Consider the following 26693-nt stretch of genomic DNA (forward strand, 5'->3'; position numbering starts at 1 on the left):
ACCAAGCCAAAGAATAACTATAAATTATGGATTTTAAATGCAACAAGAGAACAAAATACTTTTGATAGAAGTTGCTCTCTCTCACAAAACCTCTCCCATAATTTTCAAACAGCTCTGCTGCCTGCCTGCTGAAAGCTCTTTCAGAACTTTGAGTAAGTGCATTCATAACTAATTTATATCAATTTCATGTTGCACTGAACTTTCATATTCATCATCTGATTTACCTTAATGCCAATAAACATCCTGTTTGTACGCATTTAGGACTGACAGGCCATCAGAATGGAACTTTTCTCTGCTGACCACTGCTGGCGTGGGCCCAGGACCACTCTTTCCTCTGGAAACAGGGAGGAGAGGTAGGCAGACCATCACTTCCTCTGCATGACCATGTGGCTGGGACACGGACACAAAGCCAGGCCACTCCTTCTGTAGCATTTACTGCCCGTGAGATGCGGGATGTTCAGCTCTGAGCTTTTCTCACTCTTAGCGTGACAAGTCTCACAGCAATGTGTGGCACTGGATCATGAACAGGTAGCCTAGGAAACATTTAGAGCAGGTACTCAAATGCTTTGTCTGCACATGTGGCAGATTGGTGCATTTGAAAGACAAGATTGCTGAAGGCGTCACAGAATCCATAGAGACTTGGACAGGAGTTCAGATGTATCAACAACAGTACAGTTGAAAAAGCTATTATTACTTAGAATTGCCACTTCAGGCTCTGACATTCTGTTCTACTTGTGTATGCACTCCTGAAAAACTGAGCACAAAAATAGCAGCAGAAAAAGAAATATTTAAAAACACATGATCTAAAATATTGCAAATATATTTGGCTGCTTTCGTCAGGAACACAAATATTTGACAGTTTTCTGAAGATAATAATCAGAAGCAGAGAATTTCATATTGCTCAAGATCTGTATGCTAAATAACTCTCTTAAAAGAATCTTACTAGGGGTCAAAATTCAAGGCTTGAAAGCTATAAATCACAGAATGAAAGTTGTCTGCATAAACTTAATTCAGTATTTTACTTAATTCCACTTGGCAATTTTCTGCAAGATCCTATATCAAAAGATACAAAGGTTTATTGGTAAAGCCAAATTTCTTCTTGTTAATGTACTGCCTCTGACTACACAGTGTATTGTCCAAGATGCATTTTGAAAAACATATAATAATTCCTTTATGGAATTATATGAGAAATTTATTACAACACTATGCCAGGACATAAATACACCTCCACGATTTTAAGGAATACTATTGTCTCTTAAAGGTGGGAAACAAAGATTGGTACCTACACCAGTTCTAAATATGAGGTTCAAAGAACTTGATTTAGACTATTTAGTACTATGTATCACTCAGTCATTTGAAATTTTGCATTCTTCAACAGATGAAAGCACCATATCTCAAGTTAGATATCAAAAAAGAAGAAAGACAAATAACAACTTCTTAAAAGCATAGCTTAATTGATTTGATGAAAATACTATGGTAAGAAACAAAACAAAACAAAAAGATGGAAAGACATCAATCTTTGCCTCTGATGTTCTATACATGCACAAAATAAATAAAGATGAAGGGGTAGAGCTTAGGGGCCCAAATAGAGATTGAGACCCAGCCTCAATAAAGAGTGTCTGAACACATCCTGTAAACAAAATCCACACTGAAAAAATGTCACTGACAAGGCAAAGAAAGAAAAATATATCAAAGCGAACAAAAGCGAGAGAAGAAGCTGGACAAAGCTGTACCTTAGACTAACATTTCTGAGAACAGGCTCTAGGTTTCCCGAAACCTTGTCTGCTGCTGTTGTTGACATCTGGCAAACACTGTCTGGGGTTTTGGGAAATTCCTGCTCTAAACGTATAAAGTGCTGCAATGTTAACTGTAGTCATAATCTCAGCCCTGAAAATACAACAAATACCTTTATCATTGCTAATACTTATAATATTTAGCCATATATTAACATAGTGTAATTACTGTTACATTCTTGCATTTAACAAAGTTATAAAAGTATTGTAAGAACATCTATCATGCATTAACATTTTAATGGCAACCACTGACTTTTGTCTAGGTCATTCTGGAAATGCTTGAACCACGGATGATTGAGAAAGAAAAGTCAACACTTGCCTACAGTGCAGAGAGCATGGAACTTAAAGAGTTACACATATGAAAAAATCCAAATGAGTCAACAAATACTGTGAGAGCGCCAAAAAATAGTTTAGCTGAACATGTGGGCTTCTTGTTTATGCAAGCTTTTCAGAGAATGTTTTTCATAAAAGAGATGTAGCACTGTTTAACGCTCAGTCACTGTTTCAGGGGATATGTCTTGGCTGTGCTGTGTTCAAGACTGCTACTGAAGAAGGAAACAATTCTCTCCTGAGGCAGTTATGATTTAAACCTCTTACTAGGGTGGAGAAGTTTGTTTTATCCTACTTTTTTCCCTCCCTTTTCGCTCTTATTGGGCACACGTGGCATCCATCAATTTCTTGCTGCACATTTTGCACGCAAACACCAATAGATAGAAGCATTGTGTTGCAGCTGCAGTACAAATGCATGAAAACATCCATTTTTAGGGGCCAAACAATGCAAAAAATAAAATAATTACAAAGTCTAATAAAACCTTAATGGAAATTTCAGTAAAATCCATGTTCATCAGATGATCATTTGATCAGAAATGATAGCATATAGATTTGACAGTTTATATTATGATGGTCTGAGGAACAAGAAGCAGGATTTCATTGTGTATTCCTGAATGCTCAGTGGATTTTGGGTTGCTTCACCACACTGGTATTTTTTGCTATTGTAATACAAATAGAAAGTTAGAATTTCTCAGGAAGAAGGAAACTTTAATTTTATCTACTGCTTTTAACACTCAATTATTTTTTTCCCGCTTGAATTACTGCCCTTTAAAAGAATCCAGTATGAATTGATACTCTTATTCATCATATTTTCTTCAAAGGAAGTAATAACTACTCCTGGTGAAACCTTGTCTCTGCTCATGCCCATCAATGCCCTGTTGAACCTGATGAGAATTTTATTTCTGAATTCAGTGAATTATTTAATTCTTTCCAACCAGATATATTCAGAAACCAAAAGCTTTTGTCTGGCAAGATACAGTTTCCATTTTATCCAAACCATTGTAGCTCAGGTAATAGGAAAAGTCAACCCCCTAATGAATTCTAAGAGCAATTCACACCTCAGTTACAGAATCATGCTTAATTTGCTCTCAGGTATTTAATGTATTCTTTAGATTGTAAGCATTAAATTGAAACAATAGGACAAATTCTGTTCCCAGCAATCTTTTACAAATGAAAAATTAAATGTGTGGATTTATTCCTGTCTTTGCAACAGGGACACGTACACAGCTTGAACAGATGCAAAGCAAACTTTATGCAGTTTATCTACTTGATTGCCCTAATTTTTCAAATACCTTGTACCTAGAACAAGTAAAAGTGGCTTTCCTGGAAAGCACAGTTCAAGTGCACTAGTTTGTCATTCCGAAGGATAACCATCAACCTCTATACACAGCAGTGCTAGGTAAGCAAAATCCTCCAATACTTAGCTCTGCACATGAAGAAAATTAATTGTGATATTGTCAAATTTTCCTCGTCTTGAATTTGAGAACCTTGGCCATAAAGATGGCTCATTGTAGCCTGTTAAGGCATGAGAACAAATGAGCTGTTTTATATATAGGGCAAGTCAGTGATTTCATAGCCATTTCACTTCCAGAAGTGTCATATATATGAGTGGGTGAGCCCACCCACATGGTCCAGTGTTGTGGTCTGGTCGCTCTGTTGGAAAAAGCAATATAAAGTCAGTTTTTTGGCTTCTGTCAGTGCATCCAGATGATTTCAATTTGTTAGGATTCCACTTGAGTGGTCAGCATTAGTTTGACAAAACTGTGCCAACAGACAACTCTTTCTGCAGCCTCAAGGATTTTGGTACACAGTGGGACTAGGCAGAGGTACAGAGATTTTAGCTTCACAATTACCCATACAGCTTCTTAAAATTGGGTCCATTAGGTAGCCCCCATATATGCACAAGAGTTTAGTATGTGGCTTATATACAATAAACACTTTACTGAGCTCAGATTTCAACTGATGGAATAAAGAGAGATTATAACAATAGCTGTTCCTTAGGGAACCATAAATTGAGCTAATTTTTAAGTACAGTTCAGGTTCTGGAAAGTTGCATGAGACACTAGACTGACCTTGCCCACTAGTAGTCAAAGTGCCAAAAGGAAACATTATCATGATAATTTGAGTGTTTGTTTCTCAGTAATTTAAATTTCATGCAGCACAGCAGTGTCACAGAGGCCATTCCTTTTCAACATATGTCCGGCAGCTATAAGGATGAAAAGTCCTTTGGATCATGTAAAATAATCTGCTGATAACAAACTAAGTTTAAGTATTCTAGAGGTAGACCTTGAATTTTGTGATGGAGTTTTACTATGCAGTAAAAGAGAGGAAATAGTCTTGGCTCTTCTTATGTTCCTGGTGTTCAGCAAGTTAACCATCAACATGAATCCAACCTCATATTGGCAAGAATCTCATGTCCTCAGAATTTCCGTCTACTAGTTTCTATTTCATTAGAGAGATGGTGTGTGGAGAACAAATGGGTTCTCTTTTTAGACATTCAGACCATTGTATAGGTTTTTAAATCATCCAGTGGTTTAAAAGTTTTAAAAATATTTAGAATGAAGACTGTGGCAAACAACATACAAGAAACATTTCTTACCTAAGTACTGTATTTACTTGGAAAAGGAAATTACATTGCTGATGCCATTGATTAACTCATTATCTGCTACAAAGGCTTTGGAACCAACTTGGAATTGACAGAAAATGCCTTTCCAGTTCCTCATCTTGTCTTTCTATCTTCATCAAACATGTAAGTTGACTAATGGAAAGTGAGATGCTTCTACAACAAAGTGTAATTATGAGTGCCTGGACAGAGAAAAAGATCATTTCATGACACCTTCTTTCCAGCTTTCAGGGAACAAACCTATCAAGTAATAGTAACCCAGCTGGTAAGACACGCACAGACTTTCCTGCTTTTCACTGAATTTATGGGCTTCCTGAGCCAACTAAGAATTTTATGTTTACAGAACTGCTAAAGGCTTGGAATATTTTACCGGCCTAACACTGAATTGATATCTTACCGAAGTTAATAAAATTCTGATGCATAAAATAAGTGGATTTTATTACACAGCAAGAACTTGACCCATTTATCAATAAGAAGCCAGGATCATCTCAATTCCTTGGCACATTTCTGTGGGAAGTTATGAACAATAAGTAACTGGGATCACTATGAATTGACTATTGTATGAAGTAGCAGAAAGGCCAATCAGATAGAAATTCTCCTTCTGACTCAGCAAATACTGAGCTTAAGCCCAACCACTGTCCTAACAGCAAAATTATTGTAGTTGTTCAGTCATGGGAACTGCTAGAAAGTGAATTTTATGAGTTTAATAGCTTCTGTGGCATCTTCCCAAAATTAACTAGGGAAATCACTGGCTTCAGGATCTAAAATTCTACCATTTGTAGGAGATAAGAAAAGAACAAGCCCACATTTTAAATGAATATGGGAAAATCTTGGATTACAAAGTCAAAATATTTTCTTTCCAGCACAGCAGAAACCCATTTAGAGGAAACTATGCTCCTACACAATAAATCACAGACATAAAACAGTATTAATCTTAACACATATGTGCAAACTAGTCAGTATGCAGACCAAGTCACCCAAACTCCCAGCAAAACATTCTCAGAGCTCAGGCTAGCAGCACCTAACAACTGCAATACACTGTTCAATTCCCTATTACAGTCCTGAGATTTATGAAAGGTCCTGTGTGATTCTGAGAAAGCAAAGTTCTTCACCCTTTCTGAAGTCATTCACCCTTATCTACACTTACTGTGCTAAAACGGTTCAGTAAAAAATGTAAATTGATAATCTGTGTATTTTAAATAAATGGACAAACTCAAACTATGTTTCATTAGCAAGAAAGGAATTTCTGGAAAATTTTCTCATCTCAGTGGAAATAAAGAGCTGCCAGCTGCATAGAAAATGTTGCTTAAATAAAATTTGGGAAAACTTAAAATATCCTATATTCTTTCCACCTCCTTATGTGTATTTAAATGAGCAGCAACAGACCAAATTTGAACTCTTGAAATAAAAGTCTGAACAATGTAATTTCTATATTTAGCATGCTAGTAGTCCCATGCCAAGATTCAGTCTTTAGAATATTTGCTGCATACGTACCACATGCATGTTACTACAAGAAGTAACAAATATGTAACATCTGGCATTTTTTTCTTCCAGTCAGTCTTGAAACATGAAAAGTAAATGAGAAATTTTTGCACAAACTAAAAATGTACAATGCCTAAATGTAAGTCCAGGCTTCACTTAAGAAAGGATCTAATTGTTAACACAGACCATTCTCCCATCTCACAAGGCTTTTTTTGAAAGCACTGAACCTCAGCTAATATTTCAGCCAAGCCTGTCTGGTCTACACTGTGGCCTTTATAAAAGTGGACTTCACTTCTTTTTGCTAGCAGGGAACTGAAATATCTCTCTTCTGAAAGGTCTATTCAACAGTTTGAATATTCATATTATCAGAATTAAGTTAGATTTAGTTGCCATCAGATATTGTTCAGATATTGTTCAGATATCTAGTCAGATATCTAATCAAAGAGTAAAGGAACAAATATATATGAAAGTGTCTGTCTGTGACCTAAGATTCTATGCCACTGTGTTTTATATGGCAACCTGCAAGATACTTTGCTCTAAGTGTTTTAATTTTTATCTTCCATGGGATGGGGAAGGTAAGAAAGCTGTCAGCAGGGAGAGAAGTACATATCAGGCAGAGGATATGAATCTGAAAAAGCTGTGTTCTAATGGTAAACACAGGAGAGTTCAAAACCAGCACAGACAGCACATCAATCACCAGGCCTCAAACTAGAGAACAGATTAAGACAATCTCTAATTTGTATAAAAAAAATGAAGGTAACAAGAGGATAAGAAGTTACTGAAAACATAAAGGCAATTAATTGAGTCCAAACAAACCTTATAACAAGATAATCAGATGCTTAAACTTACACCTCCTCAGTTATAGCACTGATCACTGCATAATGGAATGTGGGCATTAAGCTTGTTTCCAAGGGTTTGTTTTTTTTGTTTTGTTTTTTTGTTTGTTTGGTTGGGTTTTTTTGGTTTTTGTTTTTTTATCTAATCACACAGACTTGATTATCAATACTGTATATTTGGAGCTAATTGAAAAAATTCTGTGTGATTTCTTGCCGGATACAAATCATATGCCTTGAATAAGGATTAGCTGGATAACTCACAAGTCCCCTAGGGAAAATATGTTGTACAGACTACTCCTCATAAGTGGGGATTAATATCAAATCCCACAGGAAGTCATGCACTGCAGTGTTTATTTTCATTTCACTTTATATTTACTGGCAGTTTAGACTGTTCTTTCAGCTTGTGTTTAACAGACATTGCAGCACGACAGATTTTTCAGCACGTGTAACATCATGCCTCACATTTTGGCCACTGGATGGTATTTCCTAGATATAGTTGTTGTCTAGTGGGTCTTACAAAATTGAATATGTTGTGAACTCAGATTGACCGCACAGAATGCGCTCCCCTTTAGATTTTATTACTACAACTTTTCCAAGCTTAATATGCCATTGACATGGCAGTTGCTACCAATGCTCACCATTAATCTTAGTGCTGGTGTTCTCATCCTCAAGCAGTTTCATTCATTTTTTGCTCTTGTTAAACCTGGATTTATTCTTTTTCCTGTACCTGTAGATTCCCTATCTCCTTAACTTACATCTTAGTTTATGTAATTTCTGGGCCAGATCCGATATTTTCTTTCTACTTTTCCCTGCAATTTCAGAACTCAGTTCTTCTTCCCTGTCTCATCACTCTCTCTCCTTTGAGATCATAAAACAGCTTCTCACTGATACTACTGTGAAAAGGAAAGAATGTAATGCAAAACAGTCTTCCATACATCCCAGCACTGATAATACAAAATAATTTTCTTCTTCATACCATTCAAACCAAAGGAATTGTGTGAGCTATAAAATCCAGTATTCCACATCAGCTAATTTTAGATACTTTTGTTATTGGCAGAAAACCAAACAAATCCTATGGCAGGCAGTATCTAGTAAGAATTTCCTTTTACCTCTTCCTTAAAAACTTGATGGGTATGACCTGCACCACCACGATCCAACTTCAGTCACCCCAGCCTTGAATGAGAAGGGAGAGAGGGTGCACACTTGTTGACCAGTGGGTCTTAAAAAATTAAATATGTTGTGAACACTTCATGAAAAACCAATATTTATCAATGTTATAACATTGTATACACCACCCATGTTTATGCACATATTTATCATCTGAATACTTTTAGGTTTACTCTTGTCATCTTTTTCATGAGTTTTCTTGATCTGCATTACTGAAAGACTATTTCTATCACCACATTGCACAGAAATCTCTTGCTGCAGTTTTTCTATATGCTACAACTCAGTCTTTCCAGAAAAAAAATATCATCAAGGCAGAGCATAAGTTGAAATACTTTTGACTGATAAATGGTGGTGTGTCAACACACAGTAAAGTGTCCTTGTACTGTAAACAGAAGTCTAGCTGTTTATGCAGTATTTCAAAAACAGGTAAAAATCCCATACTTAGAAAGCTGAATTTTAGGGCATGGTAGTGTATCTCTGCTAATTTAATCTGTGTAGCATAGATAAAGGAGAGAGAAGGCAGAAGGAGACTCCAGCATATGTAAATATGTTTTTAAGAATTTGCACTGCAGTTGCCAGTATAAGCTAAACCTCACATTTCATTATAAGCATGAAACATAGAATCATAGAAGTTTGTGTTGGGAGGGACCTTTGAGATCATCTAAGTCCAGCAGCCCGCCATGGATAGGGACACCTTCCACTAGACCAGGCTGCTCAGAGTTCCATCCAACCTGGCTTTGAATGCTGCCAGGGGTGGAGGATATAGTAGAAACCTTAAGAAAATTCCTGTTCAGTAAGATCATGTGCAAGACTTCCATCCACTGTTCTTAATTCCATGATTGTTTGAAAATCTTTGTAAAAAAGATTTGCAAATCTTTTTTAGTGGTTTATCTTTTATTTTGTTTTTATTGCAAACAATAAGAAGTAATTCTTATGGTCACCACCAGTCAACTGTAATCTTTCCTCTCATCAGTGTAGCAAATATCCATCAATTTACTTTGATTAACCAAATTTAAGGGGATAAAGGAGGGAGGCAAAGAAGATGCAAGAGCACATGTGTCTAGGCAGTGATTTGCATCTAAAATACTAAATGTTGCCTCTGAGCAATCAACATTAGCATCACAGGAAGGCCACAGGTAGAGAAAGCTCCTTGCAGACTTGAAGTGGGAGCTGGCTTTTTTCATTGGGAATTTTTTTTTCCACAGCTGGATTTTCCAGTAGAAATTTTAACCCTTAGGCATTAGAAAAAAATTGGACACCGGGTTGAGAAAATATATTCATTCATCATTGTCAGGATATCTTGTTTTGATCCTATAAAGACAGGTAACAATATTCAAGCCTTGAAATTGTTTATGAAGTAATCAGCATTTAATTTGTTCTGTTCAGAATTTAATTATATACCATGTGCCTTCCTGAGAGGACACTACCAGAAGTATAGCTGTCAAATGGAAATTAATTTGCTAGTAGATGACCACATACTTCATGAATTATACATGAAACTTTGTCTCACAGTGACCGTTGCTAAAAGACTCTTTCATCACTCTTATGTTTAAACAAACCACAATGGTTTTTAAATAAGTCTGATCAGCAGTAAGGAGATTATGATAAAGTGCTAAGAATGACTTCCAAAATAGTGTCTCAGGCACATTTCATATTGATGTGTTTCACTGCAATTTGGGTCATGTTCCTCTGCTCTTAGTTGTTAGCAGAATGATGGGCAGACCATTGCATTTACTTTCAAATTCAACGCTGATAGCTGGATTTACATTTCTTTTTAAGACTCTGCTTTAGCAAACATGCCTTACATTTCAGACATAATTCTGTTATTCAAATGGGAGAAGAGTTTGATAGCTATGCTAATCACTTTTATCTGAGAAAACATAACTAATAGCTTGGTTTACATTTGCCTGCATTTATGAGCATAATTTTAGCATGCAATTTTATTGCACCATAAAACATAATACTGCATTAGTCTGCTCTCAAAAAAAGTTACCTTAGAGTGATTTGTACTTAAACCTTCACCTTATATTTAAGTAACAGTATCATTTTAAAATTTTGTCCTTTTAAAATCAATTTTAAAAACTCAAACCTGTATAACAATTTAACCTACAAGGCTATTATCTGTAGCCATAAGGCTCAGTGAATGTATTTAAGGTAGTCATATTCCCATTGATCATAGGACTGCTTTGAGACAGCTATTCTTATGTATAAATTGGACTGAATTAAGATAATTTGCTCTTAACATTGCATCAGAAGAATCTCTTAAAATTCTCCACTGCTGTATACATTAACAAAGCATGCAGAAGAAAAGATGAACGATCCACATAATTTCTTTTTTTTATTTTTTTGTTTTTTATTTAGTGCTTTCAGCATTGGAAATAATGTTTTATATTGTAAAAGGGCCAGTTACTGCTTTCAGTGGGACATAAACATAAAGAAAATATGCTCAAAGAGCTTTATTTTGTAGTATTGTACTTAACACTTCCTCTTGGAATAGTCATGGCTAATAATGATATGGGAACTATTTTCCAGAACACGACTATACCAATTGACACATTGTAATGATCTTATTAGAAGTAATATGTTGTATATATGTACGTATGTATGTATATATGTAGCCATTTCCTCTCAGGGTTTGAAAATATATTTTCAAATTTAACCTGACCCTTGAAGGCAAAAAAAGCCATGTACAGAAATGCTGGACTCCCTGTGACACCAAGAAATTATCTATGGCAGAACCTGAGATTTACATTCAGCTCTCATTTGGAGAAAAAGATCTTTTCTAAGAAAGGTCTTACAGCCAACAAAAAGTCCTGTAATTTCATGCAGCACAAAATGGATTTTATCCCTCACCAAAGCCCTTCCCCCTCACAATGGCTTTTCTTCTCTAGTACAGATTCTTACCAATCTAATATATCACTTCTACAGATATCTGGAAGGTTAATCTTAACTTTATGAACAAGTCCATGTACTTTGTTTCTTAGATGTAAACCCAAGATGTCAAGGGGATATTTTATCTCCTCTAGTATTAATGAAAACAATTGTTTTTAAAATGTTTGCTTGCTGACTGCAAATTAAATTATAGTATTAAGTATTTTTAGTGCTCATGGTGTACTTCAAATGACATATTCCATTAACTAAAATACTAATATGGCTCAGTCATTGAGTTGGTCTCTGATATTTTCAGATTCTTGCCAGATGGATGCATTGGGAAATATGTAGGCCAAGATGACCAGTGACCAGAAACTTTTTACAATGTACTATTGCACTGTGAATTCACAGTTAGGACAAGAGGGAAGATTTGGACACATTATGTTAGTTTAAGAATAAGTTCTTCTCCCAAAGTCAATTAGAAAAGATAAACACTAAAAAAATTCTAACACAGAAAATACAAACTAGAGATTGAAATGTACATTTATTTTCAGTTAATTTCACTACAAGAAATGACCAAATCTCAATTTTAGGTAGATCTGCACTACTTCTGAAGAGACATTCTGTGGCCTAGATGTAAATGTACAAAAGGAAAATACCCAAACCCTGCTAATGGTCCATTCAGCCCACACTGCTATGGAATATTTCACACATTAATGAAATATGCTCCTGCCTCTGTAAGTTGTAGATAAACTAGTTATCTAACTTAATTCATAATAAGTAAAATTAACTTCACCAATCTTTTCCTTTAAATGTGCAATTTCTTGATCACATCATTATACAAGAATCCTTTTCCTATTTTTTTTAATGTATAGTTCATAACTTCATATTTCTGAAAAAAATAAAATCTTGAAAACACCAACTGACCAGCACAGAAAGAAGAAATCATGTAAGAGGAAATGCAGATAATTCATCTAAATAAAAATGCTAAATTCTAAGTTCATTATTTGACTTCTGTTTTTTGAATCAAACTACTAAATCTGAGTTCAAATCTGTTGGTGCTAATAATGTCAAAGCTGCGCAAAGGAAGTGAAGAATTGCCTTAAATATGAGAGAAAAGGATAAACGGTGTTGAAAAGTAAGGCAGGAATTAATATTTTCAGAAGTGCATAGGTGAAAGAACTAAAAGGTTCATGATAGGGAACAGCAATTTTAAAATTAATATGGACGTATGTGGTGTAAAGACTTCCTTCTTGTCCTTTCTTTTCCCTGGAAGTAGAAATAATAGACATATCAATTTAAAAAATAGACATGATCATCCTCTTTAGTATAACATTTACAGTGCAGAATTCTTCTCAGAGTTACTATATTTCAGAACCATTGGCATTTTTAAAATATTCATAATTATATGCCTAAATTTGTCATTGTTAATATAATTTCTATTTTTATCACTAATGCTGGAATCCATATTTTAAAAAAGCAAGCCAGAACAAACTTCACTAAGATATTTCCACAAATATGAAAATCAAGTTATTTTGTTTACTTATCACTTAAATGGCATTAAATTGAGAACATTGGTGTCACCATTTAGCACTGAAACTATGGGGGTTTCGGACGACAAATCTATATATTTTACAAAAGGAAAATCATTAGCTTGGAAACACAGGTGATAGTTACCACTTTTAACAGTCTCACTATGCAGTTCCTGGAAAATTTTTAGCTAACCAAAGACTTCAAATTTTTATATCTGAGTCTCAACGCTGTTCTCAATGGACATTATCTATCCAGCAAACTCAAATAGGTTTAACATATGAACATTTAATGGGCCAACACTTTACTAAAATGAGAATCACAAGTATAAAAAATTAACTTAATTCTGACTTATATTTGGAGATGTCAAATGTCAATGCCCAAAATAATTACAGGTTCACATTCATATTCACCTGAGAAAATAAAACAGTTCTAATTTATGAACATGAAAGATGTGGCATGAAGGTATAAAAGACTGGCAGTAAGATTACAAAGGGGGTCATTATCAGATTTGGAAGTAAGCCTTGGACTAAAGCAAGGATGCCAGAAACACATTTACCTTGGGGGAAGAGCACTTGTCCATTTAATTTTTTTCCCTAAGTTATGTCTCAGATCCATTTTTTGTGTAACATTTTTGTCACTTAAATTAATCGAACTCCATAAGATAATAGCAACAGCATTTTTTCTGTCCCTCTGTCTTTCTCTTAGTTTTATTTTTGTAATTGATGAACATGTTCAGAAACTCTGAATTTCAAAATGTGTGAGTTGTTAGACCCTCAGCATAACAGGATGATATAATATCAACAGGATAATCTCTAGTTAAGTAGCTGTTCACTTAGCAGTTTATAGCTCAGACATTGCTATAAGAACTAAGCTTATGTCCAGAGGATAAAACATCCTTTCGAGAAAACTGAATAGCAGTTGGAGTATAATAAGAAAATAAGGAAATTAGAGAAAAGGGAAATTTGGAAAACCATTTTGTCCATGATGGGCCATCATTTTCCCAACTGGGAAAATGCTTTTGCTTTACCTGGTTGGCCACTGTGTACATTCAGCATGAAAAATGCTTCCTGACATCTGTTCCAAATTTTCATCTTCTTTCCATGTATGCTCCTTTGTCCTGTCATCTATGTCAACTTGCAAACAACAACATGAAATGACAGGTTCTAATCACTTCAATATTGAAAATTGTCCTTTTTCTTTCTTTCTTTTTTTTTTTTTTTTAAGAAAAGGTTTCCATAGCATACTGTTTTCTCTCTCAGTTAAGTGTCTTCTAATTGCTATCATGTCACAAAGTTCAATAACACAGAACCAAACAGAGGTTTCTAATAGAAAATATGGGCTGCAAGACACAAAGAGTGAAATTCAGGTTTTCAAAATGGATATTGGGCACATTGGAAACACTGCTTAACCTCCCTTTTCCACCAGAAAAAACGCTTCCTAGCATAGATACTTATTTGTGGATCTGTCTTACAATTCTAAAGTGGTCATTACTACTATTTCTCCTCTAGCATGGGCACAAATAAACTACACAGCCCAAAAAGAGGCTGAAGTTGCAGGAGGTTCTCAAGATAAAGTCTCATGAGTTACAATTTTTTTCTGCTTTAACACCACATTAACAGGAGCCAATGCCAGCACGGAAGAGCAATGCCTTCTAGGATGTTCATACCTAGTGTGGTTCATATCCCTGCTAGGACCTTGAGACTGGGAGAAGATAACAAGAACAAGGATTGTTCCTGGGGCTTTAAAATAAGTAGGATTACAAATGTTGGTCATTTTTGGTGACAAGGAAATAAGGTCTGCAGAGTTGCCAATCAGTCTGCTTTAAATGCAGTTATCTAAGTAAGGTTTCACCAAGGAACTGATGATAAAACCGCTGAAGTTTGAACAGGTCAGGATTTGGTTCCAACCTTTTATTTTTCCTTCTCACAATAAAAGCTAATTAATCTTAAAATGAGACTAGATGACTAGTACCAATTGCAGATTATCTACTTGGCAATAATAATAGAAAATTGTATTGTTCTTTGATATAAGCCTATGCCATAAATGCTACTTGCTAATCTCACAAGTTGAATACACATAAGCATCTCTAGGCCTGATTTAATGAAAAGTAAGTTTCACACACAGATATAAATTAATCTTCTGCCCAGTAGCTGACATCATCGTTATTCTGCTTCCAACAAATGAATTATGGGTATCTGAAATGTTCCATTTTTTCTTTTTTTAAATCAGCAGAAAAACCAATGTAATGTTTGCATCTGGAATTTGCATCTAGCATAACAATAGTTGTCATTGTGGTGCTCTGCTGCACTGAGAAATATATCTGAGCGAGGCTTCGAGATCTCCTTTCATCCTCTTGCATCCTGTCCAACTGTAAGCCTTAGGCCTCCATCCTGAGAAAAGATTTATGCTGAGTGATCTATTAATATAAAGTCCCACAGTGGTCCACAGAGCTTTATGTGCAGAGATCTCACAGTTTAGTACTGAAAAAGCCCACTGTGAAGGTTTTTCTCCTTTACCAAAGTTGGTCCAGGTTTTCCAATAAGTTTAGCAGTCACACTTGCAAGTTTTAATTTTCCACAGCTTCAGGTCTGGCAGAAATTATTCTTAGATGCCAGGTATAAACCAATCAGCACCCTGGGAAATGCCCCATCTGTTATTGCGGAGTTGGCAGGATGCATTACAGAACTGCTGCTGCTGCAATAGCCGAGTTTACAGGTTTAACATTACTTATTGGGCCCACCTGGAGACCCCATCTGAGGATCTATCTGCTGCAGTTAGATGTATACTTCTCTAAATACATGAAGACATTAATACTCACAGACTGGAAGACTTTTGGTTTCTTTCTAATACCCAGTACAGGGATCCTTTGGCAAGAGTTTGTGCAGCTGAAACTGGTGATGCAGGAAGACAAATGATCAGAAAGGAAGTAGAAAAATCAACTCATAAACTGATTTCCAAGAGCAGCTAAAGTGTGTTAAAATGTGTAAATTTCACAACTAGGTAGGCCTTACCTAAACTGCCTGAACAGCTTAGGTTTTAATAAAATCCACTGCAGTTTCTGATTATCAAAAGACAGAATGCTTATTTAACTTCATATTATTTCAACACATTGCTAAACAGCATGGACAATGCATATTTGACTCAGCTCCAAATGGAAATCACCATCTCCAATTTGTAGTTTGACTCAAAGTCTACTGAATTCAGTAGGTGATTTTTCACAAACCTGAGTTTTAGATCAGGCCCTTTATCATAGTTTTTGAATGATCTTTTTGCAGCTGATACAAGAAGAAGCCATTCTTCAGCAGAGGGCAGGACAAGGGAAACAGTTTCATTTACTGCAAAGTCAAGCTAAGCATTTGATTGAGGATTCACTTTTGTTATGAATTTACACATTTACAAGGTATGTCTCCCAGAAAACAAAAACAAAAGGTGTCTAAGTTGCCGCACAGTTTGGGCTTCACTAATAAAAATAATAGTGTAAAAAATTTTGTCTGTGGGTAACAATGAGAAGTTAATAGAAATGGTCACTGACTTCATTATAGAACTCTGGCAACAACTTTTCCAGACTCATGTTAAGCCTTGAGAGAAAAACGTTTCAGCACAGAACCACTTAATCATTTATATGAATGAAAATGAGTGCAAACAGAATGCTGAGATGGCTTTAAGATCACCTCTTTTTTCTTGTACGGAATACCCACTATAATTACATTTTGCTTGTCAGTTCATAAATTTTTCTTATTACAAAATGGGCATTATTGATTGCTTTTTAAAAGTACTAAAACTAAGCTAAGAGCAGTACATCTCTCAGCAAATTCAAAACATACTATCTTCCAAACTAATCACTGGCAAAGGGACTCTGGAAAAACTATCTAAGTTTATTGTAAGCTCAATGCAAAAAATTACCATGAGTTTTAGGTTAGTAACTTGGCTTTGAGTTCAGCATGTTTTAAGCCACAATGAAGGAAAAAAAAAAAAAAAGATAAACTTATTTGGCAAAGCCAGACACTTTTAAAGCCAATATCCTGTAATTGTTTCCTCATTCAGCCTGGCAGCTTACACAAGAAGAAAAGAGAAAGAAGAAAGACAAGGAAAAAAAGAAAGGAGAGGGAGAAGGAGAAGAGAAAAGAAAGGGGAAAATGGAAAGCATCTTGAGAAAGAAAAAAATTGGAAGAGAACAGAGAAATCAAGGTGATTATCTCATTTGTACTAATATATGTAGTAAATATATGAACTGCATATTTGCTCCTTTTTTTCCCCTTTGAGGTAGCATGTAACAAAATGAAATGATGGAATCTCACTGTTGTTGTGGTATAAAGCCCAAATTCAAAATGTTCTTGGTTTGAATCAGTGCAAACAGTGGATATTTTAACACAGTTGACCCTAGCAATACAGAAGAGCCAGAGTGATAGCAGGCAGCCTAAGAGGACTCAGCCTCTTTGGGATCAGTTGACTAAACATCTCTCCAAGTGAGATGAATACACATTGGGAATTTCCTTATTTAAAACCAGTAAGAAATAAAAGTCATCAGAAGGAATTTAGAGCTGCCATTCTCATTAAAATAAGGCTAGGGGCTGACAGCTACAAATAGTTTTAAGAAAAGGGAGGGGAAATCTGACAGAGAAGAAATTAACATTTCTTATTGGATTAAAGCTAAACATTCTCTGAGAACACTCAGACTTTTACCTCTTTTACTGCTGTTTTGTTGCCAGTCCTGAACTAATACTGAAAAAAAAACTAGGTAAAAAAAATAGGTAGCTACTGATCTGGCTGGGAAACAATGACCTATTCAAAGTTAGTATCTGCTCTAAGTATCAAGCAACAAAATTAAATGCCCTCTGTATAGAGGGGTAAAAGAGAACTTTTATGTCAATGTTAAGCCAGGAAAGCAATTCTGTATTAACCTATGAAGTTAAGAAAATAGAATACACAAAAGTATTCTTATAGTGTATGTAATCCTAAAACCTTTTAAGTATCTTACAGTGCACTTGGCTACAATTGTATTTTGCAGGCACCAGTAGATTTTTTTTCAGTTTCAAATCCAGGGATGGGGCTGTACTCCATCAAAAAATTATCACATCACTGTGAAAATAGTATGTAATACCACTGTGAAAGTAGCAAATTACATTTGTCAGTATTCAGAAAATGGCCAGATAATCAGCTTGCAGCTCAACAGGTCCAATGAGGGCAGCTGTGTCCAGAGCAGCTGCATTTATGAAGCCATTGTAATATGGTCCCAGTGTCAGTTGAGTGACAGCTGGAAAAGCCTTTGGCAACCAAGTTTTTGGAGACACCAGAGCAAATTCTATACAATTATCTATTAAACTACCCAGCATTATTACAAGAGCAAAGCCTATGCAAAGTCAGTCAAGACAAGAGGAAGAGAAGAAAACAAATTAAAACAGGAAGTCTTGGGCTCACACTCTTGGGCCTTTGCACCCATTTTTGGTCATATAAAAGACTTCTAAGGTACTCTATGAGGCAACAGATAGCTATGTAGCAAAGGTAAATGATCCGCTGATACATCAGAATCAGAGATAAACTTTCCATATTTTCCATGCTAGCAATCTAAGAACAGAAAATTACTAACATGTAGCCTAGTAAGGTTAATTTTCTCATGATACACCAGGTTATCCGGACCAAGAGTAAAGACTGCCCCACAAATGAACAGCAGGAATATGTTGGGACACAGGTCCCAGAGCTAGGCATCCTTGTGGATTGCGTGCCTGAATTTCCTTTCCCTGGCAACTAAGTCACAGTGGACAGGAATTCACCTGTGCCCAGAAAGGCCTGGAGATCTGTCCTTCCCTTTGCCTCCCACTCAGCACTCAGGAGAACAGGGGTGGTAGAACAGAGGAAATCAGCCTTGCCAGCCACTCAGTTTTGTCCCCTGTGAAGACCCTTCAGCTATAGAGTGGCAGCCAAGTCAAAATAGATCTTGTTTTTTATGCACTTTGGGGTCCCAAACCAGAGTAAAGACAGATTGTTGATATATCTGCCTCATTAAGAAAGATGGAAGATTTAACTGATTCTGTCCATTTTTTTATTAATGTTGTTACCTTCCCTTAAATATTTGTGGATACCAGAATAGAAGCCTTAGACATCTGTAGGTGCTCCAAAGAGTTTCACCACCATCTTAAATACTATGTTTCTGATATTCCAGCTATCTGGTGCCGTTCAAGGGTATACTAAAAGCCCTTGAAATGAGACCTGCAGGTTTAATTTTCTCAGTGTTCTACTCTGAAGAATATCTAGTTTTCCCAGTCTGGATATATTCAGCCCTTCCAATTTTAGTTCAACCTTTTTTAAATTAATTTCCATTTCCATATTATTGTTCTCTATTATCTTGCTTTTTTCTTTGTATTAAGCACCTTCCTTCTTTTTATTATTACTCACAATTTGATAAATCTTGTTAAAGTTTCATTGTTTCTTGCTTGGTTGAAATAGGGTATATTCATATAGTGAAATAGCTATGTGAAGTCAGCACATTAATCCTATGATTTGCATAGTATCTTATGCCATTGCCAAATTATATAATAAATTATATAAAGATCCTCTGTTTTTTTCCTGTGTTGAAAACTGAAAACTTTTTGTATGTCGTACACAGCCTCCTTTCACAAAAGTTTTCCAGCACACATTTACAAGGTGCGATACGCTAGCTTGTGTTCCAATAGAGAGGATTAGTAGAATCAGCTATGTTATATTTCATTACACAGCTGATAACCTCAGAGGACTTATCTGTAAAAAAAAGCTTATCTTGTAAGTAAATTGCACAGAGTACCAAGGAAAGAAATACCAGGTCACACTAAATTGTTTGGTAACTAATTAAAAAAAAATACAAATACTTGATGGTAAAACCTCCTGAAATCTAGGAAAATAACTCCTTTCACAAAATAAAACATCTGCTTCCTTTATTTTGAGGATCTTGAAAAAGAAGCCTGTTCTTAACTAAGAATAGAGTTGTGTGCCTGAAAATCTAAGCATCTGCCTCTGGACAAGCTAAACAGAAAATGTGGAAATTTTTAAATCTGTGGATTTATATCATCAAGATTTGACATCTGAAGTCCAAGATGGACATCCTGTTCTTCAAAAAGGTAGAGTATGGACAAGGAAAAAACAATAGCAAACACCATGCCAAATAGAGTGTGATGTCATCAAACTATCAAAGAAGGTTTGTAGGATTTTTCATGGAACAGTATTGAATGCCAAGACATAAAGTATTTTGTAAAACAATCTATGTTAACCCTCAAGCTGAATTAAAAATACAGTAAATAAACTGATGAGAAAGGGATTTGGCTACTCCCATACTAGTAAAACAGAGACAACAATAACTCACAGAGAAAAAGAAAAATTTTACTCAAATGGATATATTGATAGTTTGCTGCTATACTTGAAAGTTGTCAGGCTAAATTTCTGGGACATGGTGTCCTTTTCAAAAGGAATCAGTGTTCTACCATGACCAAATGTCTAAACTCTCTGGTAAGATACTGGTTTTGCTGTGTCAAGGGGTGTTGAGATGAATTCCCATAAACTGGACTAGGATAAATAATATGATCTGGTCTGATTCATGACTCCAGAACAGGCTCTGCTTGGAAGAGAAAACAGGAATAACAGGGCTCAGTTCTCAGGCTGGTGAAAGGCTGTTCTGGTTGACAGCTTATGTTAACAGCTTCTGTGCTGGAGTCTGGCAAAAGGCTTCAGGGAAGCTGTTTGCTTTCATTCATATTTTATATATGTTACATATACACAAACAGAGCACTGCACGTATTAGCCTGTAACTTTCTGTCATAATCGTGGTCATCACACTGTGTATGTGAGTAGCCATGGCTAAGAAGGGGGATTTTCAGATCTTATTTAATAGTCTCCATTCTCATGTTCCAGCAAGGACATCTGAGGAACATTACCTTACAATGTTAAGCAGTGTTCCCTCTCACACAGCAGATACCACTTCCAGTGCAAATACATGTGCTTACAAGTTTAATGTTAGCTGTCAGTAGGTACTCAGGCGTGAAAAGTTAACATTTGCTTTCTATCAGGATTCACGTGACCAGGGCTCAGTGGCTTGAGTGTTGGAGAAAAGCAAGCACAGAAGGTCCTTGACACCAGAGTAATAAAGCTTTTAAATTTAAAATAAATCTTTACAGATGTTTTGGCATCTCCCCAATACAATTTAAAGAAAATAACAACAAAACCAAGCAAATAGGCAGGTAGTTAACCAATTAGGAATGTTTTTCAGTTGCACACCAGTTCAAGGCATACTCATCTGGTTGGTAGCTGACTGAAAGCCAGGGATAGCTGATGTTGCACACTGGGATACTGTGAACATTGTTCAGTAACAGACCCACTAGAAAATGCAGAAGGATCCAAGGCTGGTTCTATACTTCTTTACAACAGCAGCATTTTAAGAATATGTGAAAAAGTGTGTGATCCCATGGGGATTCAAAAGTTCACAAATATACCCAATATCAGATCCAATCTAACATTTAAACTACAGAAACCCAAAATCCCCATGTTAAACCAGCTTTCTTTTTCAATAGCTCAGAAAAAAAACACTGTATAGTGTTCACTTCACAGGCTAAAAGTAGAAAAGTTCTAACATGTTGTAAATACAATCAAAGATTCAATCCCAGTCAAGGTTAGACTGGCAGCCAAATATAAAATGAAGGACTGGGCTGACTACAAGTCCTCAAGCAAAAGTCTGAGAAGTTAAAGTGAACACTTATTTAAACATTAGCTCAGTAGTACTGAAAAAAAAAAAAAAAAAAGGAAATGAAAGGTTAGGAATGTTGGAGCTGAAAAGGCAATGGTCAATACCTCAAAGACAAATGGCAGCTGGGTGCAAGGGACACTCCTCAGGGGCTACTGCCTGGGCTGTGATGTTTAGTGTGCTCATCAGTAACTGACACACACACACACACAGAGCTCTCAACAGCCTCAAAGGTGACACCACACTGTGGGGACCAGCTGGAAGCCAAGGGACACTGTCCCTGCCATTCAGGGACACATCAGAAACCTCAAGGCATGGGCCAACTTGAGCCCCCTGAAGCTGAAAGACCCCCATGCAAAAACACACCCTGGAAAAAGTCTGACTTAGAAGTCAGCTCTGCAGAAATGGGCTTGGGGGTCAATTTTACATGAATTCAAGCCCCTCCTGGTCTGCATTAGCAGGGATGTAGGCAGCAGGGAAAGGGATGGCATTCAGTACTCAAAAGGCTACAGCTGGAGCACTCTGTCCTGCTATTAAACACTGGAATAGTCACCCAGCGTTCCTGTGGAATCTTTATCCCAGGAAATTTTGACAAACTGGATGGAGATAGCCTGATATATCTTTGAAGTCAGTCCAGCCTTGAGCAGGAGGTTGGTTTGGATGGCTCCATGCGTCCCTTCCAACTGAAGTTGTTCTGCAATTACGTGAAAAGACAAGCGACAATGTTACAAATACTATTACTCCACCATTATTAATTCATTTACTTATTCCTCATTACAATGAGCCATTTGCCTCCCAGTCTCAAAAGGAAGTATTTATTTTTGAACTAAAAATATTTCCTTCCATATATAAAGTGACTATATTAGGACTCTTGAGCTTGAAAGATGTAGTGCTTACAATATAGTATGAGGTTCATCACCATGAGTGGCATGAAAAAAGGAGAGAGAAATAATTTGTTCACTGTTTCCTAATACGAGAATTCCTACTTCAAGAAGCTACCAAAAAAAGCTAGAAAAACTAGGTTAGCACAGTTGAGTGAAGATAGATTAGACAGACAGACAGACAGACAGATAGATAGATGACAGATAGATGACAGATAGATAGATAGATAGATAGATAGATAGATAGATAAACCCTTGGCTTTAACCAGTGCCATCATTCTTATGATAATGTCCTACAAGGTCCCTAACCCTGTCATGGCCGTCCAAACAGAGCTCTGTAACTTTTGAGTTTTAGCCATCACTAAAAATAATTAACTTTGTGGGAGATTCCAGTCGTGCACACACATGCATGGCAGCTGGACAAAGAATCTGAGACACAAGCAGTACCTTCATTCCATGTTCTGTGATATCAGACTATATACTTTATTTACATAGATGTTTTTATATAGCAGAAATACGTAGGAAATGTCAAACACCAGAAGGTGCAGCCACATGAATAATCTTGATAGAGATATGCTGATTTTTATGTAACAGAGATATCTATCTGAGCCACAATTTAGATCAATAAACCCACCACTGACTTATAGACTGCCACAGCAGGAAAAATCCTGATAGAGGATGTACCCGAGAAACCTTTTAGATAAACAGACAATTAAATACATGAAGCAAATAAAAATTATCACACTGGATGTATGCAAGAACAAAGCTCATGTCAGTTGTGTTGATCTACAACTATAGCTGCTTTTATTTTACACCATAACATGATCAGGTGAGGTTGTTTATATGTTATAGATAAATAGAACTATCATCTATTAAAGATGCAATAATTAACTCAGTTTTATCTGCTCCAAAGCCCTGTTAATAACCAGTTCCAAAGATTTGGGCAAGGTTGGATGGGCTCTGAGCAGCCTGGTCTAGTGGAAGGTGTCCCTGCCCATAGCAAGGGGTTGGAAGGAATTGACATTTAAGGTCTCTTTCAACCCGAACAATTCTATGATTCTATGATTGTGAATAAGGAAAGACAGGGTGGGGGGAAAACTAAAAAGAGCAAAAGAGTGTACCTAAAATGGGCCATTTTAAATTTAAACATCTTACTAATCACTCTTTACCATCCAGGCAATTAAGACAATGAAGATTTGCAGACCTGCCCATTTAAAAAAATGTTTAAATGAGAGGTGTGAAATCCTCCCACAGCTCATATATGAGTCGGAGGAAATGCTTGCACTTTGTTGAAAAAAAAAGGTATTAAAAACTTGTCCAGATGTTCACTCTTCTGCTTCAAGTGAGCAAAGGCTGCTACTGAGAATCAATCGTAAGTCTGGAAACACCTTAACTTTATCTGTTAAAAGGACAGACAACATAGGAACAGCTGGGAGTTAAACAGGCAATGATTTGTTTGCTGTTGTTGTATGGTAGCTATGGTTATGCCAACACTTACTTTTCAAACACTCATGAGCCAGAGAATTACAATAGAGACATAAATATTTTCTCCAGCCTGACACTAAGCTCTGTCTTTGGGTCTGAATCAATCATCTGTCTCTTTCATAATTTCTGGACAAACATGTACCACACTGGACAGTTATGCATGCCTGAAAAGAAGCGTTTTGCACTGAAAAGTTTTTAAAGACTTTTATCTTGGAAAAAGCAATACTGTTCTGGCATGAAATAAGGCCCTTGGCAAAACACAAACCCATAGTCTGTTCTACTATGTTAGCATTTCCAAAGAGAAGCCAGCAGTCTACTTAAGCTACTGAGATTTCTACAATGCAGTAACATTTTCTTCCCAAATCATCCAAGGGGAATTCACAACCCAGGATAAACAAAGAAATTTATTGTTTGCAAAAAAGGCTCCATTTATTTTTTTTTTTGTCTTTTAAATGCCCGTGCAGACATGTGCATGAACTCTCATTTCCTCTCAAACCTGCATGTTGTTTCAAATTTTAGTAAATCAAGTAAGGTTTGACTTAAGGTGAGTAACAGCATAACTTCTGAGCCAGAGATAAATTGAATAAGTTGTAATAAGCTGTAAATATCCCTGAAAATAGTACATATCAGAAGCAAATGACAAGAATTTAACTTTTTATTTACTGCAAGTTGTCTTGGTTTGGTTTCCACCCTGGTCGGGTAAAACTCTAGTGATTGCAACAGAGCTGCAATGGCCTTGTGTAGTCAACTCTGCTTTTGCAACGCCCTTTTAGTCTCCAGGTTATTGCACAGGAGAGATAAACCACAATGAAATAAAGCACTATGCAAAATCCTCTCCTCTCCCTGAACTTTCTGAGAGGTGCTAGAAAAGACCCTGTTGCATCTTTATCAAAATTACAGTGAGAGGAATGGCTAAAGTAAACAGGAATCTTTGCTTTCATTATTGTTCTGCGCCTTTTTGCATTAGAGGAGAGTACAGAGGCCTGTGTGAATTCTACTAGTTCACATGTGGGCTTGCTGTTCTTTTTCCAAGACTACAGATGTTACTTCTTTTTACCTTCATCCAATCTAATTGTGATTCTGAGAAGTTCATGGTATGCCCAGCCCCCCCTGCAATTTCTGACAATCATTAAAAAATTTAAAAGTAGACAGATGTGTATTTGTTGTGATCCCAGCATTAAGGGGCTCTGAATTTCATTCATAATAAATAGGAGTAGGAACAAAGAGCCATGCAATGCTACAGAAACTAGAGGAATTCAGAAGTATAAGCCAAATTGATGCCAAATATTCTTTGTCCAAAAAGGAAGGGGTGGTCTTTGGATGGACCAGGGCTAAATCATCCCCAGAATGTAGATGTCACAAAGTTGGAATGCAGCTATCTAGCTCAGCAGAGAACAGTTTCAAACTGGAAAATGAGAAGGAATGCTGTGCTAGCAGTGACTACAAGGCAGTTTAGAGGAGCAAATGTAAATATGTCTGGAATACAGGGATGACATGCCTCCACGTTTGCAAAGAATGCCACGGGATCCACAGAGACAGAGTTACATTAGGGGCCATGTTTCACATGAGTTTGTCACCATATAGAAATGCAGTGAAGAAATGCACACATCATTACTTGCAGCCACAAAATTCAGAGATTTAGATGAGAAAATATTTACCTGGAAGACTAATAGCAACACACAAACACACAGGAGTGTTTTCTTACACTAAATAAATAATTTTTACTGAAGATTTAGTTCATTATTGTATCAGTGGTCGGGGTTAAAATCTTTCCTAGGTCACCTTTCTTTATGCTTTCTTTGAGTTTCAATGTTGTTGACACGATGTTCTGTGCAGAGGCTGGAAATTACAAAACCACATTTTTTGTGTTTTTATAAAAACATGAAACAGCTTTACAATAAAGGTTACTTTTTATCTGTCTGCTACACTGCAGAACAGGTAATGAGGACTGTCAAAAAACCCATCTGATTTCCCCCATCTCAATAATGGTTTGTTACACATCCTTTTCTAGCATGAGATAATTCTGTGAGAAATAAAGCAGACATGAATCTTTTTTTGGGTTACAGAAAGGTCTGAATCATTTATAACTGAATTAATTGCTAGAAAGGCTTATGAGCAGACAATTAGTAATATTTGGATTTGGATTTGTCAGTTGGCCCAGAAGTGAAAATGAGTATTAGTTTTGATATAAAGACTGTAGTGTTCACAGATAAAAAAACATTCAATCAAAATCAAGAATATCCTTGAGAATTACTGTCTTGAATGGAACATGCCTGATAACTGGCCAGATAATTCTATTAACCAGAACTGCCTAAGACATTTCCCAACTACTGATTCAAAAACCGATTCTGCATTCCTCATACAACATCCTGAAGTCCTGATTCTTTTCCTCTCCTCCTACAAAGTCCTGAAAAAGTGTGAGGAAAAAATGGTGCCACACATGAAACATACATAGGTGCCAACAAGTTGTTAATTTTTTGTCCATTACATTTCCACAGGACTTTAAAGGACTTGATTTTCCCCATCTGGTGTTCCACTTCTCCAGAAGCAGTAAACAAATTTCAAACTGTTTTGGATTATCTTGAGAACTCTTAAGTTCTGTAAATGACCAGGCAACAAAAGCAATGCCACTGATGTCCCTCAGAAGCATCCTGTCAAAGACTAGCAAGGTTATAAGATGGGTACACGGGCTGGGATGTACCTAGAACACGTGGCTTCCAGGAGAACAGTGTCACTGTTATTCTTCTTCCCTCCACATCCTCTTCTCAAGCCGAATGTAGCCCTGCAGAATGGGGCAGCAGAGGAAATTCTGCTATTTTTGGAAAAGTAAGGTAGTTCTGAGCCGCTTTTGTTATTGGGAACCCCATATTTCCTTTGATTTGTCATGGTCCCACCATCCTAGCCTGACAAGACTCAGCCCAAAATTAAATATGAGAAGAGAAATAAAATCAAACGGAAAGAATAAGCATCGAGAAAAGAGTTCTGTAC

General features: G+C 36.4%; 1 protein-coding gene across 6 annotated transcripts in view; it reads left to right on the top strand.

Moving 5' to 3' along the window:
• The window catches only part of LOC111930828 (uncharacterized), a 51202-nt gene that overhangs the window by 15217 nt on the left and 9292 nt on the right, over positions 1-26693 (top strand). For 4 of the 6 annotated variants that reach the window (XR_015287974.1, XR_015287973.1, XM_086892865.1 and 1 more), the window contains exons 3-4: positions 262-353; positions 2057-6079. Coding sequence is in view for 2 of the 6 variants with exons in the window: in XM_086892865.1 (XP_086748991.1) it covers positions 262-353; positions 2057-2076 (112 nt within the window). In the remaining 4 variants the exon portion in view is untranslated. Of the gene's footprint in view, positions 1-261; positions 354-2056; positions 6080-15910; positions 16036-16679; positions 16824-19553; positions 21398-26693 lie in introns of those variants that run through there. The other 2 variants (XR_015287971.1, XR_015287972.1) reach the window with 2 other exon arrangements.

This window comes from Cyanistes caeruleus, chromosome 6 (genome assembly GCF_971803275.1).
Source record: "Cyanistes caeruleus chromosome 6, bCyaCae1.hap1.1, whole genome shotgun sequence".
In the NCBI taxonomy this organism is placed as follows: Eukaryota; Metazoa; Chordata; class Aves; order Passeriformes; family Paridae; genus Cyanistes; species Cyanistes caeruleus.